This window comes from Danio aesculapii, chromosome 16 (assembly GCF_903798145.1).
Source record: "Danio aesculapii chromosome 16, fDanAes4.1, whole genome shotgun sequence".
Lineage (NCBI taxonomy): Eukaryota > Metazoa > Chordata > Actinopteri > Cypriniformes > Danionidae > Danio > Danio aesculapii.
Window position 1 is genome coordinate 32,408,972 of NC_079450.1, and position 19,691 is coordinate 32,428,662.

A 19,691-nucleotide genomic window follows, 5' to 3' on the forward strand; every position below is an offset into this window, starting at 1 on the left:
TGCTTTGCCATGAAATAAGTGATTATTCTGATAATCATATAGGTATTAGGGCTAAACAACATATGTTTCAGCAATATCGCAATGTGCACATCTGCAAGACACACCGCAGGATCTGCAATATCAAATCAGGATTATAGTTGGAGTTTAGAGTAGGAGTTAAACACACACATGACTGTGGAGTAATTGCAAAGTTTATCCATAAAGTTACCAAAAATTTGCATCATTTGCATAAGTGTGTACTGTGACTGTATGCATTTTAAAGCATTCAGGCACAGGAAATTAACATTTTTAGTAACTTCCAGAAACATTACTTGTATTTATGTGCTGTATATATGCGATCGAGATTATCCAGCATTATTTATTTTACATTTAATTATTCAATTTGTGTAGCGGAATGCTGTAAGACTCCCAGAAAAAAACTCTGTAACTTTTGTATAATTGCTAGTGATTTGGTTGTTTATATAATGCAGATGCGCTCCACTACAAATCATCCTTATATCATTCAAATTGTCCTAAATTTATTAAATTATTTTAATAGAGCGATGCATTTCATCTGTTAAGATTAAATCACAAATATTACAATATGAATCACAGAAAAATTAAATATTAACATACATAAATACTATGCAGCCCTGATTAGCATACACTGATATACAGTGCTCAGCATATACAAGTACACCCATCTAATCTATCTTTTAAATTCAGATTTTTAATAGGAAGCTATACAATATTATATTCGTGCAGCCAAATCTGGAAATGATCTAACAAATAACTTACGATAACGGTCCAAAAAACTACAGCCAAATTTATGTGTTATAGAAAAATGTTAAATACAATTTTTAAAAAAATTATTAAAAAAAGAGAGAGAGAGAGAATATTTTAGTTGAAATTTTGTAGGTAGTGATTTCTTTGGTAATATTTTGTTTCAATTTAATTGTATCTTTCAATTTCTAAATTTGCCTGGTGACTAAAATATTATTTGAATAAATATGTCCGTTTAATAAATCTGTTTTGTTTAAATGCACCAAAATATATTGCCTACATTCACTGAGAAATGGAGAAAAATATTCATTTTCAAAATGGGGCATACTCAATTATGCTGAGCACTGCATATCCACTAATATACTGAGTATGCTGATAAATATAATCTTGATACAATTTTTTCCTGAGTTCCTGAATGTCAATAAATAAAAAAGCTGATTATAATAACAACTGGTTTCATTTTAAAAACCTTAACTGTAAAAATTATTATAAAGAAAATATCTTATTTCCCCCCAAATAATCATTTATAAATTGTGCAATATAAAGTCAAATTAATATTATTTATTATATATTATAAATCTATTTATTAACAATTTTCATGTGATGGAAAAACCTTCCATACTTGCCAACATTTTCACCTCTTCCTAAAACTCACATTTCAAACCCTCATGACCAGCAGCACAAATCTGAAGTGATTCAACTGTCAGAAATGATCCTTTGTTTAACTACTTAATATATTAAATGCTGAAATGAACATGTTCACATCGCTATGATCTGGTGAATTCCTAGCTGTCATTTTCTTCGCACCATTGAGTATGAATATTTAGTTACTGAAAGCAAAGAGTTTTTATTTAAGTACCGCTCTCAGTAGCATGGGTAACTCTAGGAGCTCTTACTCTAGATGAACAGAAAAAGCACTTCGCTGTTAGTATATTGGGGCTTCAAGTGACACCATATGTTTGTAGTTTGTAACACCCTTCCTACACTCTAGAGGCTTGGGCTGCTTGAGCCCAAATATTTTTAATAAACACCATGCTTACATTATCTTTAGAGGATTTGCATCTAACAGTGCTGAATTACAGTCTTGTGCTACAGTGCACCACTAGTCAAACTGCATTATTTCAGGCAGTCTTGTTAGGCCATATTGAGTCAAGAAACTATTAAATGGATGTATAATTATAAAATGTCAACAATTTTTTATTTATACATGATCAAATATTTTTCAACAATATGTTATTGTCAACTTAGTCGTTAAATGTTGGCTCAAGACCAGGGCACACCAAGACAACAGTCGGCCATTAGGCCATATGAGGGCATCTGTCAGGCTAGTTTGTTTGGCATGTTCCGCATCACCTCTCATCTGGCTCATGTTTAAGAGATTTTGCCTGATTCAGCATGTAGAATCTGTTGTTCGTTGGTGAAGCGGTGCTCTGATTGACTGTTCAGCTACAAATCAGAGCAAGAGAACACAAACTGAAGTGACAACTAAAGTAATTTACCCCTAGAGTCGAAAGAAAACACAAAGCTGGCTGTCATTTTGTTTAATTTCTTAAATATTTGCAATATATACTTTGCAAATAACTCTGTGGTGAGTGAGAAGTACTGCGAAAACGTATACAAAGAATGCTTTGTATGTGTGCAGAACTAGTTTCTATTTCCCTTCTTGTAATGACAATACAGGACCACAACCACCCTCTCACACACAGATGCAAAATTTACATTCTCGTTTCAGTCAGCTGACAGTCTGTGTTTCTGTCGCCACTAGTTCTTTGACGTTGGCTTGGTGTTTCCTGGGCTTAATGCCCCATTCACACTATACTGACAGATGCTGACATATGCGAACAATTAACAGAGAATCTCACTTCTGAGATCCATGATCAGACAAGCACCGATTAAGCACGTTTAATCAGACACAGACAAGGTTAACACTAATTCAAGAAAATCCAGCCTATTTCAGCCTCAGAGTGTTGATGCAAATTTCAACATCAACGCAGTTGAAATTGCTCGTATGCGGCCCTATTTTTTTAACCACAATGTACAAGCAGCTAGCAAGTGAATTGTAAATTGTTTTTGCACTTGTTTGTCCACATGGTGGCTATAGTGAACCATTAATTTTACAGTCTAAGAGAAACGGAACCAGAACAAACGCAAACTGCATATGACAGTGCATGTATGGGAAGACGAAGTCTGATTTAAGCTGAAAAAACATACTAAATTCTTTTTCTGTGTCTATCAAAAAGTCCCCTTTCCACCTTGTACTGTCTCTAAAGCTCTCTTCACCTTGTTAAGATGCAGTAGTCCGTCTCCCATAGCTCTTTCACAGCCTCCTCTGCTGCCAGCTGCCTCGCTGCTTTCTTACTAGGTGCTGACGCTTCTTGGAAGAGACGCTCCCCAACCTTCACGCGGAACATAAACCTAACACAGGAGGTGAAGAAAAGATTGAAAAGGCAAGTGAAAACCTTGAACATCAAAACAGAATATTAACATTATTTCTGGAAGAAAGAAATTGAAAGATGTTTATGCTTTTATGATACTATTGCCAAAAACAGTGTTGGGGAAAGTTGCTTTTGAAAGTAATGCATTACAATATTGAGTTACTCCCCAAAAAAGTAACTAGCTGCGTTACTTAGTTACTTTTTATGGAAGGTAATGCATCAAGTTACATTTGCGTTACTTTTACTTACCCTTTTTTTCTTTTTTTTTTTTAAATAGAGAAGTTCTGCAATTAACAACACGCTGTAAAACCTTTATTTCCCTCAAGAAAAACCAATCAAAAATAATATTTAGGATAATGTTATCTTTTGAGAACTTCCTGAGCCCAGAGCACTATTTATTTATTACATATTTATTGCCACATCAGCCCTTATGGCTATTTCGTGGCCAAATGGATATACATTAAAATATTACATGATAAAAACCAATTCGTATTATATTAAAAAAGTTACTTAGACAAATATATAAAATATAAATAGATAAAATTTACAAAAAAATTTATTTAAAGTTTAAATATGGTTTTTTCAGTTCTATTTTTGATTTTAAAAAAATGTAAACTCTTCCTGGTGGTATCTTTTAAAATGTCCATCAAAGTACTCTCCTTATAAAAATTTTGTCTAATGGAATTTAAACTTCTACATTCCAACAAAATATGTTTGATGGTAAGAGCAGTCTGGCAGTTATTACATTTAGATGATTCTTCGTTATTTAATAAATATGAATGTGTCGCCCAGAGCACTACATGCCAAATTTACAGATTAAGGAAAGGTTAAAGCAACATGTTTGATGCTTTTGTACTTTTTGTCTTCTTAGTGAAGTAAAATGGGCATTGAGACAATCCCCTTTTACTTTTCTAGCGTGCATTTAAAATAATGAGAATACTTCCAGTGCAGAAATGTAAGGCTCTGCCATCTTGGTTTCTGTTTCTACAGGGAGAAAATTCTCTCATTGAGTGCGGGATTCAATGTTTATTTTAATACAGAAATTTATTTTTTTAAAAGCGAATTAAACTAAAAAGTAACTCACGTTACATTTTTGTATAAAGTAACTCAATTATTATTACTTATTTTTTTTAAATAATGCGTTACTTTACTCACTGCATAGAAAAGAAATATCATTACGTAACTTGCGTCATTGTGATGCGTTTCCCCCAACACTGGCCAAAAATATACACATTTTTGTCTGTTAAAGCTCATTTGGTAGGCAGTGCTTCATTTATATCAAGGCCAGTTAACACAGTGTATCTACTGGCACATGAGAGATTGTGGAGGATTTCCTGAACCAAGTCCAACCAAATGTTTAATCTCTTCAATAAGTAACGAAGTTTACCCATTTACAAATTTTATTTTAAATCTGCCATTCTCACATCTCAAACCTGCAATAATGCATTCTCTCTGAACAATTGTAAGTTACTGCTCAGCCCAAATGTAAAACCTCTCAACAGATATTCAGTTTCACTGATCGATCAGTGTTTATGTTGGTAATTAAAGGGTGACACAGGTAATTAAATGAGGTTTTGGAAACATTCAGAGCTGCACAACAATGAAATATGATATAGCTGGGATTTAACAAGCCATTTTTATCATAAATGTGGGAAGAGGTATTACTTTGGGTTTGCACTGCAACATAAACAATTCATTTTTATTCTCACAAAAAACATGCATCTGAAGAAAGTTCATTTGGTGAGGAAAAGAAAAACATTATGGGGATAACTTCTCTGAGCTTCTGCGAGTAGTCAGTAGCAGTAAACTAATTTCTGACAATTCTGTAGCTCCTGGAATTATGTGAAGTGCCTTAAGATGACTGAAAACAAAAGCATGCATGCAGACTATTTGTTTAATTGAATATTAAGTTTTATAATTACATTAGGCCATATCTTAAACCTTGTCTAGATTACTTTATGTAAATGATGCAAATTAAATTGCCAACAGAAGGTATACAGACTTTGCTAAAGATGCTAAAGAGCAACAAATAAGTGTATAATAAGCAAACTATGGAGAAATTGTACAAAAAGATAAAGACAAGACAAAAAAAGAAAGATGGAGATAAAAACAACCATTTGTGCCATGATTAGACAAAGCAAGCATTGTGTTTCACAGCTAGCAAAGTCACACTGTAGGGGTAAAGACTTAAAGACACAGAAAAGCTCAGATAGTAAGAACAAAGGGAAATGAAAAAAGGAAAGGGATAAACAAGAACAGTGCTACCACAATGACAAAAGTAAACCTCCACAGGTTTACTAACAGCAACAAAGAATAAAGGGAAGAAAAAGGAGAGTTGAGGACCTTTAAAAAAGGAAGAAATAAGAGGAGCATAGATGCATAGTTGCATTGAGCGTGCGACAAGGAGACAGAACAGCCTGGAAGGCAGAAAGATCTGCAATAGAAGCATGTGCTTTTCTCTAGCAAGATTAAAGGAATGCTACTTAAAAGGGTAGTTCATCCAAAAATAAAAATGTATTTACTATTTACTAACCCATTTCTTCTGTTGAAATCAAAAGATGATATTCTGAAGAAAGCTAAAACCAGTAACCATTGAAACCATAGTAAGAAAACAAATACTATGGAAGTTAATGGTTACAGGCTTTCAGCTTTCCTCAAAATATCTTCTTTTGTATTCAACACAAGAAAGTAACTCAGACTGGTTTGGAACAAGTGAATATTTAGCAAATGATAACAGAATTTTCATTTCTTGGGTGAACCTTTGCTGTTGAACGCGTTTTACCGTGGATCATGAGAGGGCCCTTCCTGCCCTGTTTGATAAACTGAATGGGGTGCCCACTGCGCTGACTGTGCTCCATCAGAACAGAAACAGGATTCTTTCCTCCAGGTAGTGACCGAGAGAGAGCCTGAGGTGGAGTATCCGTGCCACCCTTTAAAAATAAGACAAAGGAGAAACGTTTTATATTAAATAGAATAAATATTATATTTAAGTAAATGCTGGTCCTTTGCATTTTTTATAGAATATCAGAACTGAGATTAGTCATAGTTTCATGCAACCTCCACATAGAAAAAGAAAATAAAGATACTACCATATCATCCGCCAGATCGGTGGTTGACCCAGCTCCCTCAATGTTTGGTTCTTCCTCTTCCTCTCCACCTCCTCCATCCAACTCCTTCCAAAGAATTTTCAGGGTGATGGCAGCAGCATCTTTTTTTGCCACTTTTTTGTTCGAACCCTCAGCTGCTGGAAACCTGCGACCATCTAACATGACCTGCATTCGAAACCTGGATACGAAAAAAAGGTTAAATAACACAGTTGGTGTATTTCTACTAATTTCTAACCATACAATCTAATTTCGCTAACTGTTTAACACAAAGGTCCTGTGAAGTGCTTTAAAAAGTCAATTTTTATTCAATGTTTGACGCAATCTCCTCTGAAAAAATGAAGAGAGGGTGGGACATAAGGTAGCTCACCCCCTTTTACGAAAACAGCCAATAGCTTTGTCACAGCTCTGTCAATGAGAATAGTTGAGATCAAGCGCATCAAATGAAAAGTAAATAAGAAGCATCTTGAAGGGGCAGGACATGTCACACACTACAGAGCGTTTGATTGGTTTTGAAGAAAAACTGAAGAATAAGGTGACTTGAAAAAAACTATGATCGATTTAGGTGGAAGTGACGAATTGAAAGCTTTTGATGTTTATATAAGTTTTATATTTTCTAAACGCGAATTTTGTCATTGTTTTGGAGCACACTAGCTAATAGATATCTGAAACAGACTGAAACTAACAACAATAAAAAATTTATTTAATTTCATGGGACCTTTAAAATAAAATTCTTGGCTATTCAACAAATTCCAACACTATTCACAGGTGCGTATCTGCCTTGTTGAAACACTTTTTTAAAAAAAGCCAGTGTGAAACACCACTTTAAAACAGACAAACTGCTCTACATCTATAAACAAACTTTTCAATCAACTAACCTGGGGTCATGTGAGGGTCCAGACTGGTCTAAAAGTAGGAATTCACAAGTGTATCCAAGATGCTGTGCAAACTCCATCAGCCCGCTAACTGGGTTCTTACTGCGGGCCTCCTTCAGTTTCTGCAATCTGTTGGACTCCATGCTTTGGGCCGGCGGAGGGGGTGCAGCCAAGGAAACTGCGACCTCAGAACGAATTGTGTTCAGGAACTCTGGAATATCATCAGATGCCCACTGTGACTGCTCTCCTCCATTACTTGCAGTCTCCTGATAATAGGAAAACTGATTGGGCATAGGCTGGAAGTTGTGATGGGTAGAGGAGGAAAGGTCACTTGCTTTGGATACCGGTTCTAAGCCAGGAATATCAACATCTGTGTTACCAAAAACATTGTCATTGTCTAACATCTCAACCAATGGATTTCCAGCTCCTTCCATTGGCTCAAAGTTGACCAGAGCTACATTTGCAATCGCTTCATCTTCCAAGCTTAAAGTCGCAGCACTGTTTACATCCTGGTTTGCTGTTGCAGCAGCTTTTCGTTGGCGGTCCATCTTTTCCTGTCGGTGTGCACTTAGCTCCCAGGTAGGTGGATTAACTTCAGTGTTGCGGTTTACATCACCTTGTTTCTCCAAGGCATAGAGTGTGGGATTGACCTGCTTGGCACTTCGCAGGCCAAGATTCTTGGCAATCACAAGTGCACTTCCCGTACCCGCTTCATAGAGGTACTGTAGGATCTTCTCTTTGCTATCTTTAGAATCAGCCATTGTTGACAATGTTACAGACTGCACTGTAGGTGAAAGAGTCTTTTTATCCTGGTCCGCAAGCAACTTTTCACAGGTATCGTCACCTTCAGAGTCCTCTGATTCGTCACTGGTATCGCTGTCAGCCTCAATGAGAATCTTTGATGGAGAGGGAGTACTGGTGCTAGTGAAATCCCAACCAACTTTCTGGTTTATGAATGGACTCTGTACTGTCTGTTTGTCCAAATCTTTTGAAGACTGCGCTTGGTCTTTCTCTTTGATAGGTTCACGGCCCTCCTCTACACGGAGTCTCCACAGAGGAGGGGTCTCTCCTTGTTTCACTACTTGGTTTGACTTCAAAAGGTCATACAAAACCTTATTAACAATCTTCTTGGGGAGACCAAGCTTTTTGCCCAAGACCTTTGCCTGAATAGTCTCGTCTGGCCTGAGTGACGTCAAAAAAGCACAGACCTGTTGGTGGATCTCAGGGGTCAAATACAGAGACTCTCTGAATGAACTAGGAGAACTGGAAACCTTAGAAGAAGGGTTACTGCAGGACAAGATGTCAGAGGTGTCTAACCTTTTAACACGATCACCAAAACTTAGATTATGGATGCCGGAGGATAAATCATTAGCCTGTGCATTCCAGAAGTGCTTATTGTGCTGATTTGAATAATATTGCCCCTTCTGGTGAGGGTGATTCCACCCTGACCTTCTTTTAGGTCCAAAGTTCTGCTCCCCCTGCCAGTTATCCTGTCCTCTGCCGTAGCAGTCTCTTCTTCCAAAATTGTAACTGTTTGTTTTAAAGTCACGATAACCTGCCCGGTACTGAATAGGCTCAGTTGAGACCTCTTCCTCTTGGTTAGAGCTTTGGGAGCCTCGCTGTTGGGGTGCTTTGAACTGAGGAGCCTGTGCACTCTGCCCCCTGAGGAACTGCACCTGGTTTTGTCGGAAGCTTACACCATTTGAGTCAGAGATCTGATCACTGCCGTGCTGGGGGGATGCCCACAGGGATGGATCAGAGTGATGAGGGGGAAAACGATGATCACGTGGAGGTACACCAGGACCACTTGAGTAGGAGGAGTAAAAGGAAGGATGTGGAGAGCTGCCAGATGAAGAGCTGGGGCTTGGGACACGAGGGCCCCGTGGTTGACCAGCGGTTGTAGAAGAATAATACTGAGGCTGTCCCTTTCTAAAAGGGAGGGAGAATCGCTGGCTATCTTTGTAATTCCCTCCTCTACCTCTGCTCATAGCGCAGGGGTGGGGGCTGAGGAGGGTGTAGCGTTAGGCTTAGTGAAGTTGTGCACGTATTAGGATGAGTCTCAGCTGTCTGGTTGCAATGTCACAACAGTATCAAAGACAGGTTTGTCTGCAGAGAGAAAAACAGAAAAAAAATCTATGAAGAAATGCACATTTTTGAGATGCAAGTTTTTTTTTACTGGATAGACAAATCCTGTCTGCACATTTCTTGAAAACACAGTAGGCTGTAATTCTAGGACTTTATAAAAGGCTCACAGATTAATTATTCATGCTTATTGTGACAACCAATTTCTTTCAGGCTTAGCGATTAATTTGCAGATACTTCTGGTGAGGGAAAGTGGTCATGGGTATTAGAAGAAGCACTTTCAAGGACATTCTCTCCAAATGCAAGTGGGCCTAACTATAGAATTTGTAAGCACACACAAAACAAGAGAGAGAGTAAAGCTGTTTTTGGCAAATCATAGGGAGGTAGAATGAAAGTTAGAGAACCTAACACTAATTCACAAAATGCAGAATTCAACAGCTTAGTGTAAGCACTGATGTAAATCACTGTAAATTCTACAGTCTACACAAAACTTCAAGACAATGGGATGTATCCAGCCAACACATTTGTTTATTTAATGGATTCAGGCAGCAATAGCGAAGAAACATAGCAAGCTTACCCCATAACACAAAAGACAATCTGCTACATTTCTAACCACATTTTCAGCAATCTAGTTTTTGTTAGTACCAGTGCACAATTACATTCCGAAGTAATATTTTAAAGTCGCTTTTTCTCTGTACGGTACGGTACAGATCGGCATGGCAGTTCACTGCACCTTGCACTGGAAAAGCATCTAAAGTCACAACCTGACCTTACTGTCTCCCATTGAGTAGTACTATCATAGACAAGAGACCATTCAATTTACAGTGAATTAATGTGACCCTGATGCTACTTTACAACTAATGTCAGATATAACATTTCAGTCTCCAAATAAATCATAGTGAGTGGGGAAACTCCATTCTGCTCCATCACATTCCATGTTTCATGTAGAAATGACACTTAAGGTATTTGAAGTTTTGTTGTCTTTTGACAATATAGTGAACATTTCTAACAAAATATATGGCTGCTATGACAGACAGGACTCAAACCAAGCCAAGGTCTTGGTTTAACATCCAAGGCAAATTAATTTTAATAAATGAGTTTTTTTTTTAAAAAACATCACTGGTGTCCATCATGAGACAAAAAAAGCACTATTACATTTTAAGTTCAGCCAGTGCAAGTTCGGTGGTTGAAACAGCAAAGACTTAAATTTTAGTCTGGGATTAGTCTTAAATCTTGTCTGAGAAACGGAGGGATACTGTAGTAACATACAGATGGCATCAGAAGATAATTCCATGTCACACAGGTAGCAAGGACCTTACATGGCACTCACTGGGACTCTTATGTTACCACTTAATCACACTATCCAAAAAGTGAGCAACAAACACATCAAACAAAAAGGATAAACTAGGGTGAAAAGCTTTTCCAGGGAATTGAAAGTTTAGCCGATTAGTTATTCAAATAAAAACATGCTTTGAAAACGATGAGCTGAAATATTTTTTTAAAGAATTTTGTAGCCTAATATTTTACAATTGAAAAAATGTAAAATGACTATGGTTAAACAGGAACGGTTACATGTTACAATGTTATATCAACAACTATTAAGAATCTTCTTGATTTCTCTACACTAATGAAACAATGAATTTGAAAATTATTTTAAATAGACTACATTCACATACTAATGATAATAGTAATAATAATAATAATACTAATAACAATTGGAAATACAACTGCCTATATCAGAAACATAGGATTTTACGATTATTCATTTATATAGCTTTGAAGTTGGTCTGAAAGTTATCATTTAAAAATTATCTGATACATTTAGTTTAGTTTTAGTGTGGGAACAAATTTAGTATATCAAAAAATAGGATGTTTATGACAACACACAGCCATCTAACCTCTTTATTATCACGCATCACTGATTTAAAGTTTGAATTCGGATTACAGCACTGCTTCAAGTTTAAAGCATAACTTAAAACATACCCAATACTAGTAAAAAAATAATTAGAAGATAAACCTTGCACGATAGATCATACTAAGTTATACGTACCGCAAAAACAACAGAGGGTAAAAGAGCTGAAATTGACAGATTAAGCAGCTGAGGCCCGGTCTCGTGCACCGACTAAACACTGTTCCGCGTGAAGAGTGAAAATGAAGTAGAAAAATCACACTTCAACAGTCTCCGGTTGCATTTGGAACAAGTTTAGCTTCACAAACTCTAAAACGTGTCTACAATTACTTTGTTTGGAAAGCGAGTGGGCAAATGATGTCAGCCGTGAATTTAAACGAGAACACGCGTAATGTCGCGAACTAGTCACAATCGCTTTAGGTTTCGCTTTCCATTCTCCTCCAAACTCTTCAATTTCTGTCTGACACTCACTCACAAGACGCGTTTACACACGCTGGCAGGAGGGGGCGCTGTGTCCGGAATGAATAAACCACATATTACAGCTTTACAAACAGTAATTACACCATTCAATTACTTCTCATCCTAATAGACTGGATTAAAACGCAGATAATTTCAAAGTCACCCCACTGTCAAATAAGTACTCAAATTTATGAAAATAAGTCAATAAAAATAACACGGGGCTACTGTATGCATATTGCTGAATATCAGTTGACAGCAAGATATATTAATATTGCATCGCACTACTCATTTTATCATAGCCGCTGAACTATTGGTTTCGTTTCACATTTCACCAGCCAGCAGACTGAAAGCAAACCTCCACCTGCGACCCTCCCAGATGCATAATACATGAGGTTACAGTACCGTGACCGACATGAAACTGCACTGCAGTTTATAACCTCCTACCGAAGCCTGAAGAGGCAAAACAACATCTTCAAAAGCGCGCGACGGTGAAACGGATCCGAGGACGCGCGCGCCTCGACTTCACTCCTCCAAAAGAAAAAGTCCGAGAGAATACGGGTCACTTACGGACAAACGTCTCCCTCGGGCGCTTCATAACCCAGTTTATCCACTCAGTCGCTCAAAGTTGCAACTTTTTAGCTCAGAGCTTTAAAAGACACATCATCGTATAGCCATCATGGCTGTTTTCGTCGCCAAGAGTAGATGTGTATCATTATTCTTTAATGCTCGGTTTAATCTATTATTCATAGAAGTGACATCTTCATTATTTCTCCCTCATTGCACATTATGTGCTATATAAAGGAGGCTCTGGCACGAATTATTGAACCAATAATGTCAATTACACGGATGAACTTTATTCTTTATGTGTATTTAATGTATTCATTCAGTGTATTTCTATAAACAAGCAGGCTCCATTTTAGGTAAGGTAAATTCACGGGTTAAGGGTACAGTTATAGGTTTAGGAATGGTAACTTTAATCAGTCTATGTAGTGATGATAAGTTTGTGAAGGCAAAACAAGACTTTAAAACGACGTGAAATGTGTCATTTTTTAATCGTTCAGTTAAATTCTGAATCATTTAATATTTAAAACAAAAAACAATATATGCGTTTGGTCAGTGACCTTTGATTGAGCCTATATTAAGACTATATACACACTATTCAGTAAAATTATGGTAAAAATTATCATTAGACGATAAAATGGTACTTGTAGCTTTACTGTTATAAATGTATGTATTTAGTCATCGATTAAAGATACATTACATTGGATTCATCACACAAATCGGTAAAATATCCGTTAAGCAGCATTAGATGTCAACGTAACGTTAGTATTTTTGTTACTGTTCAAGTAAAAACATGATAATAAAAACATGCATTAACAAGAAAGTAAAAACCCAAAGACTATGGTATTATTATGGTGCTTTTTTGTTCTTAATAAACCAACCACTAGCATAATCATCTTGAGCCCATTTCAATTAACAAAAACAATGTGGATAGCAAGGACACTGGAGGTTGACTAACGTCAGCACTAATTTAATTCGACATACCTCAAGAAAAATAAACAATCACAGTCCGCAACAAATCATTATCCACTCTGTAGTGCACTTGTAAACATTCAACAGGATAAATAGACACAAGACTAGAGATGGGGGAGCGAGCGCTGATGCGACGCCAATGGTAAACAAAACGGGAACGAGCAGCTTTCAAGCGTCTTTCTCTCACTTCGTACAAATCCAGTTCTGCATAAATATTGTTAATAACTTGCAACTGTGGACGGTAATGTAGCGTAAATATACTTACATACGCAACTGACGAGCACAATCCTGCCTCGTCCCTGCCAGAGGCCACATGCAGATAGAAAACACAACGCTGCTGAATGACAATGAAGTGTGGCGCGGAGCTGCGACGCTGTTTTGACGCTCTCTGATGACGTGGGCGACGTCGCAAGAAACCGCAATGTGATCCTGGAAGCACGATAGGTCAGTACTGAAAAGAAACAGACTTCTCTTTGTTTAGAGCGTTGTTTCATGTGAGCTATTTGGTATATGTATTTTGTAAATAGCATTTGCTGTAAACTATATCTAGTAAAAGTCAATGAGTGTAAATATATTTATTTATATTGCAATAACAACAGGCAATAACAAAAGATAGAAATACAAACGAATAGAAGTATAGTACAAGCAATACAAATATTACTTTCTGCAACAAGAGAAATGTAAAAATTTTTAAGAAATATAATAAAGGTAAAGCAAAAGAAAGACAACAAGAAAGAAAAAAATAAAACAAATGTAGAAGATTAAATAAAGCACGTTTTATAAGTTTTAATTGCTTTCTTGTTATGAGACTCCATGATGGTTTTTAAGTACAGTTCCAATTCTCCTTTAAAAAATCAAAAAATGGCTTACATTGAGTATATTTGCATTTGTGTATAAAAAAAACTTTCTAATAAATAAATAGAGGTTAATACAAAAAGTTGAATTAAGGAATTGTTTTTCTTTTAACATAAAACCCCAAAACAACATGTCTATAGCTTAAAGAAAAAAATCACCATAAACCTTTTGGACAATTAGAGAATTCACATCCGACCAGAATGATTTAACAAAGGGACATTCCCAAAACAAGCGAGCAACAGACTCAGAACAAGTCTTTTTCAAGCCATTTTAGGGGAGAAAGTGCTAGGGGCTCTGTGGAAAATTAGTGTGGTGCCAGAACAGTTTAAATACGTAATAAATACGTAAAACATTCATAAAATATTATTTAAAATAATTAATATTGATAGATAGATAAATAAACATATATTGGTGACACTTTGCAATAACAGTACATGAATAACGATGTATTATTATGTAAATTAAACATTACTTTATTATGAATTAATGATAAATTAAGGCGCGTACTAATCATGAACTAACTCTAACTATAACATAAGTCACATGAGTTCATATGTGAATAACGGCTACCTTAATTGTTAGGACATGTTGTTAATGAATGTATAAATTAGGATTTAATTTTAAGCTAAATGTAACCAACATGAACTCATGAGCTGTTAATGTATAATTATGTCATGACTTTACTTGAGGGACACATTATCATTAACTCATCCTTAACTCCTCATGAACTCCTGTATTTAAACTGTTCATGTTGATGTTGACTGAACACTCTATTATTGTTATTCAGTGTAAACGCACTAGACTGATGTGCATAAGGAGTTCATGAGTAGTTAAGAATGGGTTAATGATACTGTGCCCCTCCACGTAAAGTCACAATATAATTATCCATTAATATATCATGAGTTCATGATGGTCAAATTAAGCATACATTAATGTGTAATTAATATATTAATTAACAAACAATCTTGAACGAGCAAGCAATTAAGGTAGCTGTTATTTACACATGAATTCTTGTGACTCATGTTAAAGTTAGCTCATGATTAGAGCACGCATTAACTCATCATTAGTTCATTATAATGTTTAGCTTCCATATTAACACATCATTGTTCATGAGTGTTATTGTAAAGTGTTACCAAAATAATAATACTAATGAAGCTGAAAAGGTGTGTGTTTTTATAAAGTAGACAAAACTATATTTGGACAAACACATCTTGACTTAATAATATTATAATGTTAAACATATTTTTCCAATAAATAATTCATTAGAATTCGTTAAAAGTGTAAAAAAAAAAAGTAATATAAAGCTATTTTTACAATAAATAAATAAAAATATTAAGACAATCTGTACAAAGAATGATGCAAATAACATGTTAGCAAATACAAACCTACTTTGTTTCAGTCTCTAACAAGCATTTGTCCAACCAGTTGTCGTATTTTTAAAACTCTAAACACAATTAGCACAGTATTGGTCTTTTGTGGTCATAACATTCACACATCTCATGTCGTTTTCAACAATCTGCAGTCAGTGAACACATTTCCACAATGCTTACATTTTCTTAACAGACATCCTATACCTCCCTACAAAATGATGGATTGTTTTTGTAGTATTGACGAATGTAACATACAACATCCCACAGCGGCAAAAACAATATTCCAAACCTTAGAAAAAGTATAAAAACCTCTGCTTCTGCAATAATACCAGTTCAAAGATAATATCCATATCAAAATATATATCTCAGCTAATAATAAACAAACAATTGAATCATTGACAGCTGATTTTAATCAGATTTTTTTTTTCTTTGAATATTTTCATTTTGAGTCAGATTTCCAGTGTTTTGCTAAAGTTAGTGTGTGCAGAGAAGGATGTTCTCTATTTTGAAATAAACAGTCAGTTGTACAATTAACAAAATGTATTTTTGAGAAGAAAATTATCCATTTGGCCAATTGTTTTGTAGGTGTGAGCCTGAGTTAAGAGTAGAGGAAAAAGTATCAGAAGTATGGGTAAGCTCTTGAAAAACAGTTGATAGCTATAGAAAAAAACCTAACTCAAATAAACAGGATTTTAAGATTTGTGGTCTATTTATTTAAATTAAAACATATTATTAGACCTCACTTTAGTGCATTGAAATAACAATGTTTTACACATGACGTTGTAGGCTACATATATTCATAGATGAATTAGATCTTTATGCAAAACATAATACCTGCATTCAGTCGTTTAGAACGAGTAACAGCTATAGGCCTACACTTTTAACTTTTTAAATACAAAGCTTTACTTAATATTTGAAGTCAATTTAATTTAATTTGAGATGATTAGAAAAGTTCATTGATTCATCTAAAATATTGAAGGCAGCAATCATTTTCTCACCGGTTTACTTGTGTCCAGACAGCACACGGCCATCTTGTTTTGTCTGATTTTGTCAGGTGAGGTGTACATGACAGACCGTATGACTGCTCGACAGACTCGTATCAGCGTCCTGAACTTCCTGAATTAAGCTGGCAGTGCCAACCGTCCGCTGAAGTGACTCTAACCGCCTCAGGTTTCAGGCCCCATTTGTTCTTTAATTGTTAAGTGGCTGATAAAATCTCTGGGGTGAAGGTCAGCGACTCGACCCACAGACAGCAACACTACTGTTACTGATCCCATTCACTATTCAGACGACTGATCAATTATTTCTGCGTTGGCACCTCGCGCCCACATCTTTTTCATGTACTTGAATTATTCCCCTGCACCTCTGATGTATCGTGACACTGGTGCAGAAAAGCTCAATCAAGAGCTGCATGTTAGCACTCGGCGTGCCACATACAAGTTAAAAAATAAAACAATGAACTTATGATACGATGTTATCAATGCTAGCAATGATTGAAAAATAGCATGATTATCAAGTTGCAGAGACTGCCTTGTAGTTGAATGTAATTAAAATGTCTTCCTTCAGTTTTAGTTCCATTAGTTTAATAATACTAATAGGTTACTGCTTCTGCTGCTACTAATGAAATAATTAATTATATGTAATGCATTTGATACTTTTATTTATATTTATTTAAATATATATTTTAGTTTATTTATTTATTTTAGTTTAAATTTAGGCAGTTTAGCAGTGTACTAGTGACATTCTTCTCTATATAGCTTAATTTTAAGAGCAAAACTGTTAATATAATAACAATAGGACTTTTAGTTAATAGTATTTTAAAAATCCAATTCGTAAATTAGTAAAATAGTACAAAACTATAGAGTCAGGTGTGGTAAAATGGTCCGAATCTCACGGGCAGACCACAAATGTCAATAAGGTCACTCAGACACAACGCTTGAGTCAATAAATCAATTTATTTAAAAGAATATGTTACATTTTATTATAATGCTATGACCAAACATTACCAAACATTTTGCTTTTACATTAAATCAAGTCAGCTTGAGATTTCCTTTGCAAAATCCCCTCCAGATACTTTTTTCTCTTGTTTTATTCAAAGTACGTGTACTTTTCATCAGTTTATTCTACACCTCAGAGTCACTTTGTGCCTTATTTTTTGAAAAGGTACCCCAAAAAATGCACGGCGCTGCTGAAAATACTGTACACAGATATTTGTGTTGAATTCCATATTCAAATAAATTAAATTTCAGTCAATATAGAAAGAGGACCAGAGCAAAGGAACGGAGAGAATGAGAGAGGGAGAGGGAAGCTGAAAGTCTCATCTTAAAGTCTCAGAGAAGCCGCTTGAGAAGAAAACGAGAAAGATTTGAAGCATATGCTTATGAGAGGCTTTGCAGGAATCTGTGAAAGCTCCTGATAACCAGCAGAACTCTTATATAAGACAGCTGTGCTAATCCAACACAACACAAATCCACTGATCATAATCACTCACGCACTGTATGTTAGAGGAATATTCCAGGTTCAACACTACTTAAAGCATTCTTATGCTTATATATATATATATATATATATATATATATATATATAGATATGTATAGATATGTATAATTTATTATCATTTATTTATATATATTATTAATTTATATATATAAATATATATATAATTTATGTAGAAAATCATGGATATTAATTCAAACTAATTATTTAAACATAAATCAGAATTTCTTACTGAAAGCATTTAGATATTTTCCTAGCAAAACAAACTATTTGGAAAAAAAAAAAAAAAAAAAAAAAAAAAAAAAAAAAAAAAAAAAAAAAATCACATTATCATTATTTGTCATGTTTCTGATTTTCATTTAGTTCAACGTGCTTTACTAAATAAATTTTCTAAACAATAAAAAAAAAAAATTACACAACCTAAAACTTTAATAATAGTAACAATACAAATAATGATAATAATCATAGTTTCACAATTTTTTTTATTTCAACTACACTGAAAAAAGTGTTGCATGCAAAACTGTTGCAAACTATTTATTTGTGTTGAATTTAAACAAACATATTAAATGTAATAATGTTCAACTTAATTTGTTTGTTTAAATTCAGCCCAAATAAATTGTTTACAACCACTTAACGTAAAAAAAAATTGAGTAAATCCAAGGAATCATCTTTGAATAATTTTTTTCAGTGTAGTTGCAGATCACATATTTTTAAGACATATTTCTTATTAACATGTAGTTTACCCTGATTTAAATGACAATTAAAACGTCAATTTTTCAATTAATAAGAACTAGACATTATAAAAAACAAAACAAAAACTAAAGTGAAAAAAATAAATACATTTCAACTTAAATAAGCTACACTGGTTTCTCAAAAACACTAAGAGACTTAATAAATGCCAGTATTTTAAGGTTTACAGACTCGACCAGTTCTTTTTTTTCTTTATGGTACAGTAATGAACATGATGTACTGTAAAAAATGCAGGGCTCCACACAATTCTGACATTGCTGTCTTAACACAAATTGATTATTTTGTTCAATCCACTTAAATTTGTAAAAACGCTTAAGTTATCCCAACAAACTTAGGAGTTGTGTTGTTTCAGCGAATTTTATACAAGTATTTTAAACAAGCAACAAAAATCATTTGAGTTTCAGAGTCTCACTCTGAATGTTTGGGCAATTTGTATTGAACCTGGAATATTTCTCTGAAGTATGAGTGAATGACATAAATGTTATGGAAAAATACAGGACAGAAACAACATGCTGTCTCTCTCACACACACACACACACACCCCATTTTAAAAAGTGCAAAACATATCCAGACAGCTCTGGAGTGACAGCTTTGTATGCGCCTGCGCAACAATAAGAAAGATGGTAAAGAAAAAAAACTGATGTGCGTTCAGAGCCCCCTGCTGCTGGATGAAGGCATGACATCCTTAAAGTCAAAAACATTAACTGAAAAAAACTAACACTGGTGGCTTTCCAAATCGGTGCTTCACATTTATAACACTGTTAATACAACTCAATCAGAAATGATTTGAGCAAACTCCAACACACACACACACACACACACACAAAGCCAGACCCACACACAATAACTGAAACTGACCATTTTGTTACGGCTTAAAAGTTCTCTCTTTTGGGTCAATGACATGCAAGAATCTCCACGAGGGAAGAATTTTTTCATATTGGTTTCAGATGGCTTTGGTCAAATTTGTGACAGTGCCTAGGCCACTGTGGGACCACAGGATGACTTAAATTCCTTTCAATTATGGAAATTATATAGTAAAAAAAAACAACAACAACAAAAGA

At 35.0% G+C, this 19,691-nt stretch overlaps 1 protein-coding gene across 1 annotated transcript in view; it reads right to left on the reverse strand.

Moving 5' to 3' along the window:
* The window catches only part of adar (adenosine deaminase RNA specific), a 22,878-nt gene extending 9,359 nt beyond the window's left edge, over positions 1-13,519 (reverse strand). Inside the window, 8 exon segments of the mRNA XM_056474817.1 lie at positions 2,851-2,857; positions 3,043-3,074; positions 3,077-3,177; positions 5,980-6,013; positions 6,016-6,127; positions 6,287-6,482; positions 7,180-9,282; positions 13,425-13,519. Of these exon segments, the coding sequence (XP_056330792.1) occupies positions 2,851-2,857; positions 3,043-3,074; positions 3,077-3,177; positions 5,980-6,013; positions 6,016-6,127; positions 6,287-6,482; positions 7,180-9,164 (2,467 nt within the window). The 5' untranslated portion in view covers positions 9,165-9,282; positions 13,425-13,519.
* Positions 13,520-19,691: the final 6,172 nt, after the last annotated feature.